The sequence below is a fragment of the Oncorhynchus mykiss genome, chromosome 30, assembly GCF_057628025.1.
Source record: "Oncorhynchus mykiss isolate SJ-2025 chromosome 30, ASM5762802v1, whole genome shotgun sequence".
NCBI classification, from domain to species: domain Eukaryota; kingdom Metazoa; phylum Chordata; class Actinopteri; order Salmoniformes; family Salmonidae; genus Oncorhynchus; species Oncorhynchus mykiss.
The window spans coordinates 37,306,975-37,326,971 of NC_143051.1; the positions used below are offsets into that span (position 1 = coordinate 37,306,975).

The 19,997-nt window shown below is 42.0% G+C and overlaps 2 protein-coding genes across 3 annotated transcripts in view; both read left to right on the top strand.

Moving 5' to 3' along the window:
* The window catches only part of LOC110515118 (superkiller complex protein 2-like), a 33,716-nt gene extending 27,155 nt beyond the window's left edge, over positions 1–6,561 (top strand). For both annotated transcript variants that reach the window (XM_036970976.2, XM_090228198.1), the window contains 3 exons: positions 2,793–3,011; positions 4,702–4,842; positions 5,890–6,561. In XM_036970976.2, coding sequence (XP_036826871.2) covers positions 2,793–3,011; positions 4,702–4,842; positions 5,890–6,090 — 561 coding nt within the window. In that variant the 3' untranslated portion in view covers positions 6,091–6,561. The remainder of the gene's footprint in view (positions 1–2,792; positions 3,012–4,701; positions 4,843–5,889) is intronic.
* Positions 6,562–6,989: 428 nt separating this feature from the next.
* On the top strand, positions 6,990–19,189 carry LOC110489316 (proline-rich transmembrane protein 1). Its single transcript, XM_036971465.2, has 4 exons — positions 6,990–7,378; positions 13,802–14,223; positions 14,970–15,140; positions 15,843–19,189. Exons 1-4 carry the CDS (start codon positions 7,363–7,365, stop codon positions 16,017–16,019), a joined length of 786 nt encoding a protein of 261 aa, XP_036827360.1. The 5' UTR covers positions 6,990–7,362; the 3' UTR covers positions 16,020–19,189.
* The last annotated feature ends 808 nt before the right edge of the window (positions 19,190–19,997 follow it).

Genomic DNA, 19,997 nt, shown 5'->3' on the forward strand with positions numbered 1-19,997 from the left:
GGAATATTAGGTTTCTACATTATGTAAAAGCACTATTTTCCTATTGAGATGAATTTCTTTAAATTGTACACTGTTTCTTTAAGAGCGTCTAGTTTATGATGACAACATTGCAAGAGATCTGTCATTCATTCATTGTTATGATCATTGAATCTACTGAAGAACATATCCCTTTTCTTTCTGTGCCCCCAAATGTTTGGATATACTGGTAAAGTTACCAGGTTGTTAGCTAGCTAGCTGGACAGATATACTGGTAAAGTTACCAGGTTGTTAGCTAGCTAGCTGGACAGATATACTGGTAAAGTTACCAGGTTGTTAGCTAGCTAGCTGGACAGATATACTGGTAAAGCTACCAGGTTGTTAGCTAGCTAGCTGGATAAGGTGTAAAACAAAATGGTTAATGTTCCGCGAATAGTTTTAGAGCCATTCGCAATATGGTTTATGAATATAAAACGCAGGCCCCCTCGACAGGAAGAAAAAAATGTCTCTTCGTTCATTAGTGCTTAAAAATGGACCTTCAACCAATCACTAACGTAAAGCCTACACATTTGCCTGCCATTATGTCAGATCATGACGTTGAGTTCAGATACATTTTTACCTGACCAAATTAAAATGGGTTTTTTTACGCACTGCAAAAATGTGTGTGAACCAGAAAGAGGCTCTTTCCTCACTATCTATTGTTCATGTAGTGAGGAATTACTATCTTCAGCAGTGGAGGCTCCACAGAGGAGGAAGGGGAGGACCATCCTCCTCAGTGAATTTCATAAGTAAAAATACTAGAGGTCGACCGATTTGTGATTTTTCAACGCCGATACCGATTTATTGGAGGACCAAAAAAAGCCGATACTGATTAATCTGTCAATTTAAAAAAATATATATATATATATGTATATATATTTGTAATAATGACAATTACAACATTACTGGATGAACACTTTTATTTTAACTTAATATAAGACATAAATAAAAATCTATTTAGTCTCAAATAAATAATTAAACATGTTCAATTTGGTTTAAATAATGCAAAAACACAGTGTTGGAGGAGAAAGTAAGTGTAAGTGCAATATGTGCCATGTAAAAAAGATAATGTTTAAGTTCCTTGCTCAGAACATGAGAACATATGAAAGCTGGTGGTTCCTTTTAACATGAGTCTTCAATATTCCCAGTTAAGAAGTTTTAGGTTGTAGTTATTATAGGAATTACAGGACTATTTCTCTCTATACCATCTGTATTTCATATACCTTTGACTATTGGATGTTCTTATAGGCACTATAGTATTGCCAGCCTAATCTCGGGAGTAGATAGGCTTGAAGTCATAAACAGCGCTTTGCTTCAAGCATTGCGAAGATGCTGGCAAACGCAGGAAAGTGCTGTCTGAATGAATGCTTACGAACCTGCTGCTGATTACCACGGCTCAGTCAGACTGCTCTATCAAATCATAGACTTAATTATAATATAATACACACACAGCTTTAGGTCATTAATATGGTCAAATCCGGAAACTATCATTTCGAAAACAATACGTTTATTCTTTCAGTGAAATACGGAACCGTATAAGTTTAAATATTGCTGTTATATTGCACAACCTTCAATGTTATATCATAATTATGTACAATTCTGGAAAATTAATTACGGTCTTTGTTAGGAAGAAATGGTCTTCACACAGTTCTCAACGAGCCAGGCAGCCCAAACTGCTGCATATACCCCAACTCTGCTTGCACAGAACGCGAGAGAAGTGACACAATTTCCCTAGTTAATATTGCATGTTAACATGAATTTCTTTTAAATATGCAGGTTTAAAAATAAATACTTGTGTATTGATTTTAAGAAAGGCATTGATGTCTATGGTTAGGTACATTGGTGCAACGACAGTGCTTTTTTCGTGAATGCGCTTGTTAAATCATCACCCGTTTGGTGATGTAGGCTTTGATTCAATGATAAATTAATGCAGGACACACTAGTTAAACTAGTAATATCATCAACCATGTGTAGTTAACTAGTGATTATGTTAAGATTGATTTGTTTTTTATAAGATAAGTTTAATGCTAGCTAGCAACTTACCTTGGCTCCTTGCTGCACTCGCGTAACAGGTGGTCAGCCTGCCATGCAGTCTCCTCATGGAGTCCAATGTATCGGCCATAATCGGCGTCCCAAAATTTGAATTTGTTCAATAAAAACTCCCAAACTTAAGCTTAAGTATGGCACCCCTCATGCCTCTATTGTAACCAATGATTAATAATATAACTAATGATTAATAATGTTTAAAGCTCAGAAATCCAAACCTATCAGCGGTTTTGAATGTGTCACTGTTTGTCAACTTGATTACTCTAATTTTCCTCAGCACATGTGCACCTACGTTGTAAACTTTCATTCATAGGCTAGGTTGTAGAAACCTCATGATGGGTATTCGGAAAATTTGAGTATCATGTAATACCCTAAACCTATCGATGTTACATTGAGTTGGGTGAATGGAATATGAGTGACAGTCATCCAATATGCTGTAATAGAAATAAGGCCATGCTCCTAATTGTTTTTATCATCCTCATTTTAAACGGTAGTGTCCGCCACTGGTCTTCAGAGATGTTTTATAACTTATCTGCATATAATTGTTGTCTGGGGCTCAAAAATCAGTAGTAGCAGTATGCAAATCAGGGAGCCATATAAACAACATTTTCACTGATGGGATTCGTTTCCCAACGTTCACCAAAAATATGTTTAAATAGAGCCTTTAGTATGCGAACGAACCATCATGTGTAACACCAGTGTAAAAAAAGGCATTTATCCCACATCCCCAGGTGCTCCAATCCCTGCAGTACGTGGACAGTAGTGGTGCGGTGCAGCTGAAGGGCAGGGTGGCCAGCCAGATCAGTAGCCATGAGCTGCTTCTCACAGAGCTACTGTTTGAGAACGCCCTGAGCCCCCTGGCCCCTGAGGAGAGCGCCGCCCTACTGTCCTGTCTGGTCTTTCAACAGAAGACCCAGGTGGAGCCTCACATAACCAACACACTGAAGGAGGTATGGGGACTCGTGGCAGGTGGGAGGGTTGGGGGAGAGGGGTGGGGGGATGAGAGTGTGTGAGAATCTCAATTGCATTTCCTTGATTCTTTGGGTCCTCTCTTCTTGCCTCTTTCTCAAAACCCATTGAATGACAAGGTCAGAGGTCCCTCCCCTCTGACCTTGTCATCCAATGAGTTTTAAGAAGGAGGCGAGGAGAGAGGATGCAAGGAATCAAGGAAATGCAATTGAGATTCTCCCTGTGTGTGCTGCGGTGGTAGAATGTGCTTTGTTGATGTCTACTTGGGAAGAGTTGAGGTTACACTTTTGTGTGTTTGTGTCTGTCCCCTATGTGTTATAGTTGTGAAGGTTGTGCAACAACCTCAACAAGGTCATTAGATGTAGACAGGATTTGTGACATACATACAGTACATACATTTGTTATTCTAACTATACATTTCAATGTGTCATCTTTAATGTACATGGATGGATATGTTGTCTTCTGGGCTGTAGTAGTACAAGCCTGGCCGCCCCACTGGTCCTCTCTCTCTCTCTCTCTCACAGACACACACACACACACACACACACACACACACACACACACACACACACACACAGACAGTGGCATGAGCTCAGGCTAGACTTCACGGCTGCCTTACCCCGCAGCAAGAGCACCACACCTGACACACACTCTCCTGAACACACACAACACAGCCATGTCAGTGTGTGTTGTCAAGCAGCCCAGCTACATGGAAGTGCTCTAAAGAGGGCTGAATTAGTGATGACCAAGGCGAGAGCCTTGTCTGGAGTGGTTTATAGGGGTGCCATCCAGGGGCGAGCAGCACTGAACAGTGAACACTGACAGGGAACACATTCACCCAACACTGGTGACAGGGCTCCGAGTGGGGTTGCTGATGACCTGCAGCATATTACTCCGGAACTTTGGCGACTACTAAGTTGTTTTTTTTAAACCTCCCGCTTTGAGCTGCATGTGTCAGTGTGTAGTTCATACATCTTACCTCAATTAGCCACGAAATTCCTAGATTTTCTAGAAACTGTGCTGCCCCAATTTCCCTACATTTTCCCCCACGTGGGCCAGCCCCCAAGCAATTCGAGTTCAACCAATGAGCTTCAGCCCCTCACTATATGAGTGACAGCTAGCGAGACGGTCAAACAGCAGAGAGAGAAGAGCGCAATGACGTGCACTTATCTGCACATATGTGACAGTGCCATGTTTCGGGGACCACTTTTGGCTCGTGATCGCTACTTTTACAAACGACTGGCTAAAAAGTATACACAAGTACCGTAACATCCCTTTAACAGAGAGGAGGCTGAGGTTGGAGTGGGCAAAGTAGGGTAGATGTGATTGGGAAGTGTTGTGTTTAAGTGCTCCCTGTATGACTAATCTGTATGTCTGCATTTTGTGTCTGTCCCTGCTCTCTTTCTCAATCTCAACTTCTCTTTCCTTGTATTACCCCACATTCTTCTGCCACCCTTTCATTACTACTACATCATTTCTCTCTCTCGCTCTCTCTCTCTCTCTCTCTCTCTCTCTCTCTCTCTTTCTCCCCTCTCTCTCACTTCTCTTTGCCCTTCTCTTTACATTACCCCACTCTATGTCCCCTGTCCATTACTTTCTTCTTTCGCCCCCTCCCTCCCTCCCTCCCTCCCTCCCTCCCTCCCTCCCGCTCTCCTTTCCTCTCTCCCACAGGGTATTGAGAGAGTGCTGGCGGTGGCCCAGCGTATTGGGGAGCTGCAGAGGGACTGTGGGATAACCCAGACAGCGGAAGAATATGTGGGCCAGTTCAAGTTTGGCCTGACCGAGGTGGCCTACTGCTGGGCCAGAGGCATGGTGAGCGGCGTACGCTATCTCTAAAATGCTGCACTTCTTGATTGACCTCGTTTCAGTCAAGACACTCGTGAACACTTTCCCGCACACAGAATAAACACTTATTTTTTTATCTTCAAGTTCAAGTGCTTTGTACTCCAGAACTAGGCTTAGTCTGGTTCGTGGAAACTGGCCCCTCAAAGTTATGAAAGCACTGTACTAAACTATACTGCAGCTTTTCCCAAACTAGGGGTGGTGACCACGTGTGGGGTCGCGAGAGAGAACTCTAAAATAAAACATTTTAAAAATCACGCTTGGTTCATAGAACCCGGGATTAATGTCAGTAACCTCCGGTAGCCACTAGACGAGGTTATAATAAACAGAGCGGTTTCTGTTTTCTTCCTGCAAAATCTTTTGAACGGTTTAAGCAACAAAATATCACGACACTATCACTGAAAGATAAGACTCTCAGGAATGTGTCTTCTGTTTACCTCTACTCTGCCCACTAGCCTCGTTAGAACAGAGTGGACAAGACCAGGCACGAAATCAGACTGGGGGGGAAATAACAAAATCAATGCTTATGTTATTTTCTACCTAGAAGATCATGCACAATTATTGCCTGATGACCTTCTGAATTTCCCAGTAAGTTTCTGATGCAGTTCAGTCACTTCAAGCCATACTTCCTTCAGATAGAAATACTGTCAAAAGTACTGTCAGACTGATTTGTAATAGGATGTCATAGCCCCATTTGAAAAAGTGAACATTGACTGTTGGTTACATCACTTTTTTTAACATGGTGGGGTCTGGGATTTATTATTTATTTTTTCAAAATGGGGTCGCGGGCCAAAAAAGTATGGGGACACATGTTATACCGTATCTAAAGTTGAAACGAACTGATATCCCTACTTCCTGTCCCAGCCTGTACTTTATTTTGTTTAACCTTTTATTTCATCAGGAACGTCTCATTGAGACACAGTCTCTTTTACAGGGGACATCAAGAAGGCAACAGTCCTGTACTGAACTCACTCTGTCTATACAAACGGCTGTTCCCTCTCCTATTTCCTGTCCCAGCCATTTGCAGAGATTGCCCAGTTAACAGACGTCCAGGAGGGCACGGTGGTGCGCTGCGTCCAGAGACTAGACGAGGTGCTGAAGGAGGTGCGCCAGGCAGCCCGCATCGTGGGAGACTCGGTCCTGGGCAGCAAGATGGAGAAGGCCTCCCTGGCCATCCGCAGAGACATCGTGTTCACTGCCTCGCTCTACACACACTGAGATGGGGAGGGGAGAGAAGGAGGGAGAGCGAGGGTGTAGATAGTGTTTGTATAGTACTGGAGGTGAAAGTGTGCCAGTGGAGCGAGGGAAGAAAGAAGGGAGTGGAGAGTTAGAGAGTCGGTGTGTGTTACTGTATAGGTGAGAGAGTGGGGTGTCTATCCTGTATAGGTGAGAGAGTGCCAAGGTGCCTTAGCCAAGTCCCAAGCTCAGTCAGCGTGTGTGCTTATGGTGAAAGAGAGGGTGAGTGTGTGAGGAAGGGATCAGTCGGTGCGCTTGTGATGAAAGTGAGGGTGTGTGTGTGTGAGGCAGTAAGTGAGTATGTATGGACATACTATTGTTTACATGAGTCCTGATGAGATTCCTGGACATGGAAAGGGAATGCGCTTTAAACAAATCAGACCAAAGTAGCAATGATATGAATTAAATGGTTTGTGATGCATTGCACAGTAATAAAATCAACTGTAGACTGTACCAATTGACTGTTTATTTTGTCCCCCCAAGGTCTTCTGTGATGTCTCAGTGTCTGTATGCATGAGTCTACCATTGGTTTAAATGATGACACTGTGAACTACTGCTCTTGCTGTGTACTGTAGGAACAACAATCGGTGCATATCCTATTGGATAAAATACAGTAAAACATAATCATATAAATGTCATCTACAGTCATCTAACCCTGATCAAAATTAGCATCAGTTCTAGAGTCATGCCCATGTCCAGCAAAAGCGTTGCATGTCATGACAGCAAGATGATTCTCCACCATCCACGAGAATAAAGAGTGTAAGGTTTTTAGCATAGTATACGAAGTATTCAAATCCAATATCGGGTCGCCCCCAAAGTAGGTTTGTTTCGGGTTTTCCATCTCAGTTGCATATGTATTTCCCAGTCTCGACTGTCTCTTTAAGACAACGATAGCTGTGTGTCTGATTAATTCAATGTAACTAGAGATGCATTGGAGAAACCCACTTTCCGCTATTACGGTGGACGTACTAGCTACAGAGAGTGTGAATAAACTGGACATTGCTTTCCCAATTGGTCATTATAATCGGATAATCCAATTGGCCGTTAACATATAATAAAGTTATCCAGCAAATAAAGGTTATCTACCTTTATTATAGGCCACGGATGTGGAGATAAAAAAAAAAAATATTAGCTGGAAATTGAAGTCTCAATAATTTCATATTTCCTTAAGAGGATTTACCAGAAGTCGTATTGCAGAAATAAGAATATTTACATTAAATTGTTTAGAGCGGAGTTTTATTCTGACTGCACGAAATGTCGGAAAAACACGGTAAGCTTTTATTCTCTGGTTCTGTTGCGTCTTTTATGTCACCACTGTAATTGATAATTGAGCCAATTCTTCCACTCCTCCGCTGTCTATTCTCTCCGTTGCATTGGGATAAATGTGTATTTTTCGGATAATTGTTTGGCTATAGGGTGCTGTTTTGATGATTTTAGAGGTGGATTACTGTAACAATTGGCTACATGGTGACGCACGATATCTCTGTTTCCATCTTCTACATTTTCAGCTCCCCATGTCAACATCTCCGACAAACTCATCCTACTTATCTGCATGCACTGCATCTGTAGTACACTGTCCACCCCCCCCCCCCCCCCCCCCCCCCCCCAAATAGGCTGCTCTCTCTATTTCATCACCTATGCATGCACATTTATTTAAATGACGACAATGAAGTAACGTTTTGCGCGCGTGCGTGCGTGTGGTTGTTCCCCTGCGTGCGGACAGATGTGCGTGTGTACAGTGTATCAGGGTGTGTGTGCGCGTGCGTGATGTTCACATAAAAAAATGCACGACAATAATTTGCTTCATTTGTCCCTTTTAACTTCCCTGGATTCGCTGTAACCTATGAGGTTACCAAGGTAGGCGCCATGTCACTGAGTGAGATGCCTCCCCCTATAGAGAGGCCTACAGTGCATGTTCATGGCATTCTCACATCATCTCAAATGAATGAAGTGCATAGGTTATATAGCCTCATCACGCACCAGACACACAAACACACCTCTGAGGTTTAGTTTTATGTATCAGAATAGACATAATAATGTAATCCAATAGGGATGATTAAACATGCCAGATTAAAGGTATTTTTCACTGGAGATATGGCAACAGATAGAGACAGGCCGATTGCCCTTAATTATAAACATACCCAAAGGAGACCTATCATGATTTGCCTATAGATCTACACTGAACAAAAATATAAATGACAATTTCAAAGATTTTTCCGAGTTACAGTTCATATAAGGAAATCAGTCAATTGAAATAAATTAATCATGCTTATATATGGATTGCACATGACTGGGAATACAGATGTGCATCTGTTGGTCACTGTTGGGCATGGATCAGATAACACCAGGCAGTATCTGTTGTGACCACCATTTGCCTCATGCAGCGTAACACATCTCCTTCTCATAGAGTTGATCAGGCTGTTGATTGTGGCCTGTGGAATGTTGTCCCACTCCTCTTCAATGGCTGTGCAAAGTTGCTGGATATTGACAGGAACTGGGACACGCTGTCGTACACGTCAATCCAGAACATCCCAAACATGCTCATGGCTGACATCCATGCAGGCCATGGAAGAACTGGGACATTTTCAGCTTCCAGGAATTATTCACAGATCCTTGCGACATGGGGCCATGCATTATAACGCTGAAACATGAGGTGATGGCGGCGGATGAATGACACGACAATGGGCCTCAGGATCTCGTCATGGTATCCCTGTGCATTCAAAATGCAATTGTGTTTCGTTGTCCGTAGATTATGCCTGCCATATTGTAACCCCACCGCCACCAAGGGGCACTCTGTTCACAACATTGACCTCAGCAGTCAGTTGAAACCGGGATTCATCCGTAAAGAGCACACTTCTCCAGTGGGCATCGAAGGTGAGCATTTGCCCACTGAAGTCGGTTACAACGTCAAACTGCAGTCAGGTCAAGACCCTGGTGAGGATGACGAGCACTCAAATGAGCTTCCCAGAGACGGTTTCTGACAGTTTGTGCAGAAATCCTTCGGTTGTACAAACCCACAGTTTTTGCAAACCCACAGTTTTTGCAAACCCACAGTTTTTGCAAACCCACAGTTTCATCAGCTGTCCGGGTGGCTGGTCTCAGATGATGCCGCAGGTGAATAAGCCGGCTCTGGCAACAGCTCTGGTGGACATTCCTGTAGTCAGCATTCCAATTGCATGCTATCTCAACTTGTGACTGTGTGATTGTGTTGTGTGACAAAACTGCACATTGTAGCCTAAAAGTGGCCATTTATGGAAGGTGCACCTGTGTAATGATCATGCTGTTTAATCAACTTTTTAAAATGATTATCTTGGCAAAGGATACATTTTCACTAACAGGGATGTAAACAAATTTGTGCACAAAATTTGAGAGAAATAAGCTTTTTGTGCGTACGGAACTTTTCTGGGATCTTTTATTTCAGCTCACTTTACATGTTGCATTTATATTTTTGCTCAGTATACAACATAAGACATTTGGAATGATCAAACTATATATGTTCTTTGGTTTTAGTTCACCATTAGACTACTGGGTTTCACGTAGGCCTATACTGTACTTGATGGTCTATTTGGTATACAGTATGGCTTAGTTGTGAATGGGCCATTAATTTAAACAGCCAATGAAAGTATACATTAGTGCTTATTATTAATTTGGATCTGATTGTGAACTAGCCATGTATCACATGTCCCCCATTCATCCACTATTCCCCTTTTTTTCTTGACTGCTGTCCTTTATCTTTCACCCGTTTTACTGTCTCCCATCTCATCCTATTAATCAGATTTCTCTGTTTTGCATTCAGCCCCTGTTGAGTACCATGTGCCCTTTAACAGGTGTCCCTCCTTCTGTGTCAGCATCCCATCCCTCTTCTTCTGTGTCTGAGTGGTCTTACTCTTGCAGTGGTGACAGTGTGTGTAGGTTATGTAATGCCTGTGTGTATCCCCAAGCACAACTCATCTCTCATCACTCACTCTCTCCCCACCTCTCCCTCTCTCTCTCTCTCTCTCTCTCTCTCTGTGTCTGTCTGCCTCATCAACTGCTGAATAGGCTAGTCAGCATGCTGTGAATTCCTGTATTGTACAAAGTGAACCTGGCTACTGTGTGAACGTGGGTATTTTTGTTTCTCTCTGCGTGAAATGTATTCAACATTTTCCCACGCTATACATGTCTGTGTGGTTAACATACCGGTAGGGAAAAAAACTATAGTGCTCGTTAGTGTTGCACATTTTGGGGAATATTCAGAGGTGGAAACATTCCGTGGGAATAAATGGGAATAATGGAAATATATGCAAATGAATATTAATACCATTTAAAAACATTTGCATTGGATATATTTACCATATCATATAGAGACAGAAACATAAACCTTTTACCTTATCATAAGTAGACATAATTGCAAATGATTAAATCCTTCCAATAGAAAGAAAAAAACAATTTAGTTACGAATTGAACTTTAATTAAATGAGTTGACTCTTCACATGGGATGATTTCACTGAACAACAAAATAAAGGCAATATTGAATGATCCCCAATGATCCATTGCATCTCCCAAAAACATTTTCAACATACATCTATCTGTAAAACGGTAGTCTAAAAACGAAAGCTTTGGTTGTCTTCCTCTCAGGCTTCCATGTCTCGTCCCTGGACCTCTTGAACATCAGATTCTGAGGCCTCATCTTCACTGTCATTTTCCAACCTTGTGGAGGATGGCTCGTTGTCAGGCTCAAAAAGCCTCAAATTTGCCCGGATGGCCACCAATTTTTCAACCCTTGTATTGGTCAGCCTGTTGCGTGCTTTGGTGTGTGTGTTCCCAAACAAGGACCAGTTGCGCTCTGAGGCGGCTGATGTTGGTGGGATTTGGAGGATGATGGAGGCAACAGGGGAAAGAGCCTCAGGTGGCTGATGAGATAAGTTGGCACCACTGCCATATTGCATCTCCATCCCAAAGCCCTTGCTTGGACGTGTACTTCGCCAGACTGCCAAGAACCTTGCCCTCATCCAGGCCAAGGTTGCGAGACACGGTAGTGATGTCACCATAGGCCTTTTCGATCTATGTGCCAGACAGGATGCTCTTGCCAGCATACTTGGTGTCCAACATGTACGCTGCGGCGTGTATGGGCTTCAGGCAGAAGTCTTCATGCTTTTTTATTTATTTATTCTCTTACATCTGCAAGCAGAGTCTGAACATTAGACAGGATGGCATTGTCTCCCTCAATTCGTACAATGGCTGCTGCTATAGGTTTCAGGAGTTTCAGGCTACCTACCACTCTCTCCCAAAATACATCATCCAGGAGGATCCTCTTGATGGGGCTGTCCATATCGACAAACTGTGATATGGCCATTTCTTGGAGAGACTCCTTCCCCTCCAGGAGACTGTCAAACATGATGACAACACCACCCCAACGGGTGTTGCTGGGCTGTTTCAATGTGGTGCTCTTATTCTTCTCACTTTGCTTGATGAGGTAGATTTCTGCTATAACTTGATGACCCTTCACATACCTAACTATTTCCTTGGCTCTCTTGTAGAGTGTTTCCATTGTTCTCAGAGCCATGATGTCATTGAGGAGCAGATTCAATGCATAAGCAGCACAGCCCATGGGTGTGATGTGAGGGTAGGACTCCTCCACTTTAGACCAATCAGCCTTCATGTTTCGCAGGATTGTCTATCACCAGTGCAAATACCCTCTGGGGTCCAAGGTCATTGATGACTGCCTTCAGCTTATCTGCAATGTAGAGACCGGTGTGTCTGTTGTCCCAAGTGTCTGTTGTCCCTTGTAACCTTCACACATTAACAAGTCCAATACAGCAAATGAAAGATAAACATCTTGTTAATCTACCCATCGTGTCCGATTTAAAAAATGCTTTACAGCGAAAGCACAACATATGATTATGTTAGGTCATAGCCAAGTCAAAAAAACACACAGCCATTTTTCCAGCCAAAGATAGGAGTCACAAAAAGCAGAAATATAGATAAAATGAATCACTAACCTTTAATGATCTTCATCAGATGACACACATGTTACACAATACAATGTTTTGTTCGATAATGTGCATATTTATATCCAAAAATCTCAGTTTACATTGGCGTGCTACGTGCAGTAATGTTTTGAGTCCAAAACATCTGGTGATTTTGCAGAAATACTCATAATAAACATTGATAAAGATACAACTGTTATTCACAGAATTAAAGATAGACTTCTCCTTAATGCAACCGCTGTGTCAGAAAAACTTTACGGAAAAAGCATAATCTGAGAACGGCGCTCAGAGCCCAATCCAGCCAGAGAAATATCGGCCATTTTGGAGTCAACAGAAGTTAGAAATAACACTATAAATATTCACTTATCTTTTATGATCTTCATCAGAAGGCACTCCCAGGAATCCCAGTTCGACAATAAATGAAAGATTTGTTCCATCAAGTTCCATAAAGTCCATAATTGATGTCCAAATAGCAACTTGTTGTTATTGTGTTCAGCCCAGTAATCCATCTTCATGAGGCGCGAGCATTTCGTCCAGACAAAAACTCGAAAAGTTCCGTTATAGGTCGTAGAAACAAGTCAAACGATGTATGGAATCAATTTTTATGATGTTTTTAACATAAAACATCAATAATGTTCCAACCGGAGAATTCCTGTCTGAAGAAAATCACTGGAACGAGAGCTAACTCTGTCATGAGCGCAAGTCACGAGCCTGAGACACTCTGCCAGACCACTGACAAACAGGTCTCATGAGCCCCTCCTTTATAGTAGAATCCTCATTCAAGATTCTAAAGACGGTTGACATCTAGTGGAAGCCGTAGGAAGTGCAACTTGACTCCATAGACACTGTTTATTCGGTAGACCAAGCTTTGAAAAACTACAAACCTCAGATTTCCCACTTCCTGGTTGGATTTTTCTCAGGTTTTCGCCTGCCATATGAGTTCTGTTATACTCACAGACATCATTCAAACAGTTTTAGAAACTTCAGAGTGTTTTCTATCCAATACTACTAATAATATGCATATATTAGCATCTGGGACAGAGTAGGAGGCAGTTCACTCTGGGCACGCTATTCATCCAAAAGTGAAAATGCTGCCCCCTATCCCAAAAAGGTTAAACACACTTTGCTGTAGGCTACTATTTACTAGTTAACTAAAGATCACGTATGTCAAATAAAATATATTCACCCCACCCATATGTCAAATAAAATATATTCACCCCACCCAGTATTATAATCAAAACTTACCAGAACGCATGTAGTCCTTGGCTCAGCGAGTGTAGTAGTGTGGGTTTAATAGCATCTCATTAGTGTGCAAGATCTTGAGAATCAGCTGTACATGTGATGGAAGAATGCACTGTGCATGCAATGTTGCAATTCCATTTAATTGGGGATAGTTTAACTAAAATATGCCACAAGACCTAGAATTGCCTTTATATGTATCCCACAAAAAAAGGTACACTGTTATAAGCTAAGTTGTTTGATCAATGTATGCCAAATTCCCCAAATTCCAGGGCTTAACTTCCCATGGAAAATTTACGGGAAAATTCCGTAAATTTACCGGAAAGTTTCCAACCCTTTGCACCCTAGTGCTCGTATTGCGGAAGCGGAGACCAAAATGTGAGATAGCGTTTCTGCCTACTCTTCTCTCTCTCTCGCTCTCTCACTCTCTCTCTCTCTCTCTCATTTTTTTCTCGCTAATTCATTTCTATCTCTTCCTCTCTCAGGTCTGGAGGACACCAATCGCCAGGCCATGTCCCAACCCATGCAGCAAATTCAGCCCCCTCCATACCTCCCCTCCCAGGAACTTAACATGGGCCAACAACACTCCAACATGCAACACTCCAACATGCAACACTCCAACATGCAACACTCCAACATGCAGCACCCCAGCATGGCCCCTCAGACCGGCTGTGGCCCCCAGCCCAACTACCCCCCTCCACCCCCGCCCCCTGGCTCCGATGGCTACCAGGAGACCCAGTTCCACAATGGCTCCTACGGACACCCAGGGGCCCCACAGGGCTACACAGTCCAGACCCAGGGCCCGGGAGGGGGTGTCCCACATGCCCCTGTGGGTTACTTTCAACCAGGATACCCTCTCCAGCTGCAGCCCTGCACAGCCTACGTTCCTGTCTACCCCATGGCGTCGGTGAGTCAATGACTTCAACGACAATAGCAGTCATCGTTCGAACACAATAAATGTTTCATTGATGCATGATATGTAATACGTCATTGTATTGCAAAGCATTTTGTGTCTTGTCGAAAAGACAACAAAGCGTACAAGGATGATATGCTCATCCAAATCTGTAGAAAACCGGTGCTGGGTGGGCAACAATATACAAGAACGGAAAGGCCCGCACAAGGTATAATACTGCTCCCCAGTCCTTTACTTCCTCTCCATGATAGATTATGTAGTGCAGACATTTCCTTTCTTAATGGAATGGAGAATGAGTCACCCACATAGCCAATGTCCACTGGTTCTTAGATTAAGGCTGTAGGAAGAAATCATTGGTTTGCTCCTCTTGAGGGGTACAGGGAAATTAAAAAGGCTTTTCCAAGGTCAGTGGCCATAAAGAGATCAAGCATCTCACAGTAGGAGTGCTGGTTTTGGATCAGTTTTGCCTACTAGATCACAATGAATAAGATTACATGGACAGGGGGGGTACCTGATCCAAGATAAACACTCCTAATCTGAGAAGCTTGATACAGTACATACAGCCCAGGTGACAAATACTTCCGGGAGCCACTGTCATACGATACCTTTGTGTATCCTCTCTCTCCCTCTCTCACCCCCCCCCCCCCCCCTGTATCTCTTGCTCACTCTTGCCCCCCCTTTCTTTATCTCTCTCTCTCTCTCTCTCTCCCCCCCTTCTCTCCCTCTCTCTCTCTCCTCAGGGGCAGCCCTACCAGGGGATGCCCCAGGGCCAAATGGGCATGCAGATGCCCCATGGCATCGCCCTGATGGAGCCACGGCGCCCGCCTCACGACTACCTGCCAATCGCTGTGCTCACCACCGTTTGCTGCTTCTGGCCAACAGGAATCATAGCCATCATCAAGGCAGTACAGGTTGGTATTAGGCTAGCACATAATCATAGAGAACACTAGAATGGACATTGGCATACCAAGACGACCATCAGGGTCAGGGCAAACTTTCCTTCTAGAAACTGATCGAATATGGTCAGATGTTGTATGAAACTTAAAAATTTGTAGATATGTCTGCACAGTATGTTTGTTAGCTAGCCAGTCAGTTTTAGTGGAATGATTCTTTGAGTATTTTGTTGTATCTCTATGTGTATTAAAGTATTATGTTCGTTGTTTACATGCTGGCTTTGTTAGTTGGCCTGATCATTATGCACAACACTCTGCAACAGCCTACATTATGTAATTGCAGCATTGTTTACACAGGTTAAAATAGATTTTCACTTTGGGCTTGCTTCCGATGTGTTTTTTGTTGAGCCAAGCTGACAACAAGGCGTAGATTGGCCTGCAAGCTTTAGAGCTTTAACCATTAGTATGTTTGATTAATTTAAGGCCTGATAAATTGTGTTTTGTGGCCTTTTTGTGTGTGCATGTGCTGTTGTCAACACCCCTCTCTCTCTCTCTCTCTCTCTCTCTCTCTCTCTCTCTCTCTCTCATTCTCTCTCTCAACTAAATTCAGAAGTTGCTTTAATAGTATGAAATACATTCTATAAATATGGGCAAACCATTCCAAAAAAACATATTTGTGAGGGGGGGAAAAGACTCTCTCTCTCTCTCTCCCTCCCTCAGGTGCGTACGGCGGTGGCCAGGGGGGACATGGTGATGGCAGAGATAGCGTCCCGCGAGGCGCGTAACTTCTCCTTCATCAGCCTGGCAGTGGGCATTGCCTCCATCGTTCTGTGTACCATCCTCACCGTGGTAGTCATCATTGCCTCCCAACACCATGACGACGACTGGGAACCCTAATACATAACACAGTGTGGCATCATGGGATATGTAGTTTTGGGTGGAGATAGAAGACTAAGGGCACTGAAATGCACACTCTGATACTGGTATGTTATATTGGAGGTATATATGTGTATATATGCACCCTGTGTACTGCATATACAGTTCTGACCTACTGACTAATAACAGGCTGAAAAACAATCACAGCTAATATTCAAATGCCAAAACAAATAGGTGCCCATTATGGGCCAGTATTACTTACCACTGTAACCAATTTATATTCAGATATAATAGTACTCCATAGCGCTTATGGGGGAAAGCAGAGTACATACACAGAGGAATTGAATGGCAATTCCACCACTTTTCCACCTAATTTTCATGATCTCCTGCACGATACTAGTGTCATATGTGAAAACAGCGCCTGACGTCATCAAAAGTTACAACATTGAAACAGTGATTTTCGAACACTATCAGATCCTCAGTGATGCGGGGAGTAAGAAAATATTCTCCATCTGGCTAGAAACTCATTGCAGTTGACTTTTAATCCTAGCTTGTGATGTCACAGAAAAGCTTTTTTTTTTAGGACTATTCTTCTTTTTAATTTTTTTTTACCACAGATCATAGAACCGCAGTATTTTCACATATATTGATAGACACTGGTATGATAATGGAAATAATGAAAATTAGATTGAAAAGTGGTGGAATTGCCTTTTAACTATGAATTATTTATGAATGACTTATTCATTTTTGGTCCCACTCGAACCTAGGTAGACCAAAACATGGGTCACACTGTATCACAAACTGCCAAATAGATCACAAATCATAACTGAAATGACTTCCCCATATAAATTAGTATTTTATGAAGAGATTGTTTTGAATGACTTCAAAAATAAATACTTTTATTTAATCGTGTTTGTTAGTCATGTATAGTTTTTGATTTATTATGATTTTCAGAAACATGCGCCATCTAGTGATAGTATATTTTAGATTTATTTTAAGGATAGAATAAATTACAGTATAACAGACTGCCAAACATTGCCATTCGTTTTTTTACACACAATCAAATGGAAAGTAAATCAAGTCATGACATAGTTGACTAATTAGGAGATCAAACTATGAAAAAGATGACACAAATGTGGAGATTTTTTCTTTTGAGATGAATGACATCTCTATTTAAAGTTGTGTTGAGGGAGAGATACACCATAGAATGTACTGTGTGAGTGTCCCGCCTTTTTTTGTGTGGCTGATATGGACTTGGTTGTTGACAAATTGTTTGTTGCATAAGACTGTTTAATACTTGTTCACTTTATGTATGTATGTATTTATCTGTATTATAATTTATTCATTTGTTTATTTCTATAATATATTTTTTTCATAGCTTTTTAGAATGTCACTTTTTTATCATATCTTTTTTTTTACCTTTATTTAACTACGCAAGTCTGTTAAGAACAAATTCTTATTTTTATTGACAGCTTAGGAACAGTGGGATAACTGCCTTGTTCGGTGGCAGAACGATAGATTTTTACCTTGTCAGCTCGGGGATTCAATCTTTCAACCTTTCGGTTACTAGTCCAACGCTCTAACCACTAGGCTACCTGCCGACCATTATGTTTTAGTTGAAATCAATATTTTATTGTACCCATATTAGCCGACAAACCTTGAAACTAGATGAAATTGGATGATGTTTGGGGTGATTTGCACTTCCAGTAGGCTTAGAATGGCTTTCTACTAGGTTTTTATACACTTCAATAGAAAAGGGTAGAATTGTAGAAATGGACACATTTAAAACAACAATTACTTGCCTGATTGAAGTGGTTGACCCATTTTCTAATGTCACGGACATAAAGTAAAGTATTGCAGTACTAAGACAAAAAGCAACACATTAATTGAATATTAAAAAGGGTATGTAATTATACAGAGGGCTAGTGAGGTGTACATTTGAGAAATTGCTGCTTTTGCAAATAATGTTTTGCAAATATTAAATAGGGTCATAATTGGCAATACAAGAGTGTTAACTTAGTTAATAGTTTCTCAGAGTAAAAAGGTTGTAGACAAAGGACTTATAGGATACAGACAAAAACTCTGTTGTGCATGCCATTGTGAACCATTATTACGATTCTCTCATCTAACCTTTCCCTAATGGCCTTAGCTGATAATATGGGTTGCGTCAAACACATTTGGTGTCTAATCTAGCCTATCACGTTACAAGGTGTGTTGCCCCTTGTTATCGAGAGCCAAGAGGGCTGTTGTGGAACGGTATGAGCTGAAATGACCTGAGCCGGAATCAGTAGAGCAGAAATACTGATGGTGGCTCTGAAAACGAATGTCTCTGAGGAGAGAGGAAAAAAAATCAATGCCTAATATACATTGTGGCATTCTCCTCTCCTCGACTTGTTTCTATTACCCCAAGCACCGTCTCTCTATGTTTCTCTTTCTGCTGTCCATTGCAAAATTGGGACCGTAATTCTCAACATATCTCTAATCTGCTTGTCCTTTATCTTCTGTTTTCAATTCCTATGATAATGCTATTTTTTTTTTAAGAAAATGAAGTTAGTCAGAACTGTTGAGAATGTATTGTTTCTTGTGAAGGACCATGATTACTGATTTGAATAGTGTATTAGGGTGTTTGAAGTTTAATTCTGAAAGTATTATTATCATGGCTAGTATGATTCTGTTACGTGGTAATCACCTTTGCATTCGATTATCACTGCTGTAATTTTAATGTACATTGTATTTGGAGAATACTGTATGTTCTTAATCTGATAACACGGCATTCTAGAAATATGTTAAGAGAGCCAAGTAAGCACAGTATTGTGACTCGTAGTGCTGTTACTCACCTCTATACAAGAGAAGTATTGGTATAGAACGTGTGTGTGCTTTTTAGACTCACTCCTAGCATATCTAGTTGTTTTTCGATCTACACTGTGCTCTTCCCACATATTTGTTTTCTAAGGCATTTCTATGTCATTGTTGATGACAGGCTGGGCAAATGCTACTGCTTCTTTGCGGTATTGATACCTTTTCCCTGAGCATGTAAATGTAATGGATTGGCGTGTTCAAAGTGGCTGGCGAATCACAGTGTACATGAACTTCTCTTGGGGTCTATTTCTGTTCATGGATGTTACACATGCATTTGTTGTGTATGAATTCAATTGTTTGAATAAAATACGATTTTTCTTTTGGTTGAGCAAGACCGAGTAACAGTGAAGTGTACACCTACATCTCTCTCTCTCTCTCTCTGTCTCTTCTCTCTCTTTCTCTCTCTCTCTCGCTCTGTCTCTTCTCTCTCTTTCTCTCTCTGTGGCCTTTCCTCTCCCTACGTCTCTTAAGTGCTATTTATAGTTGGCCCGGATTCCTCCACACTTGTACAGTATCTCTTTCTCTCCCTGTCGGAACATGAACTATCTTTCAATAGCTAGGGCTTAATCACATATCAAAGTGCAGCCTCAATGGTATTTCTTTCTAGTCCCGTTATTACAGCGCCAGCATTTCTGTTTATCTTTTTGCACCGTCTCAAGAGCGTCTAAGGCCTATATCATGTGTATTTTCTTTTTTTCCCATGTAGATAATGCAAGAGCCGAACCGCAACATGAAACATTAAAACACATCTCTATACTCCACGTCCCATTGATTGCTTATAGATATTACACAAACTGGTTGAGTGCACATGTATCCCCAGATAGACACAGAGAGCAGAGGAGGCTGGTGGGGGGAGCTATAGGAGGACGGGCTCATTCCAATGGCTGGGATGGAATCAATTCTACGGTATCAAACACACATATGGAAACCGTTACCGTTATTCCGTTCTAGTCATTACACTGAGCCCGTCCTCCTATGGCTCCTCCCACCAGCCTCCTCTGACACAGAGACAGAGAGAAGAGAGGGAGGTGGTGGGACTAGGCCAGACTGTGTCTGCAAGATCACAGATGGTCATTTAGCCTCCCAAATAGTGACCCAGCGTCTGTGCGATCGTTTAACTTGGACTGTCGCTACATGCAT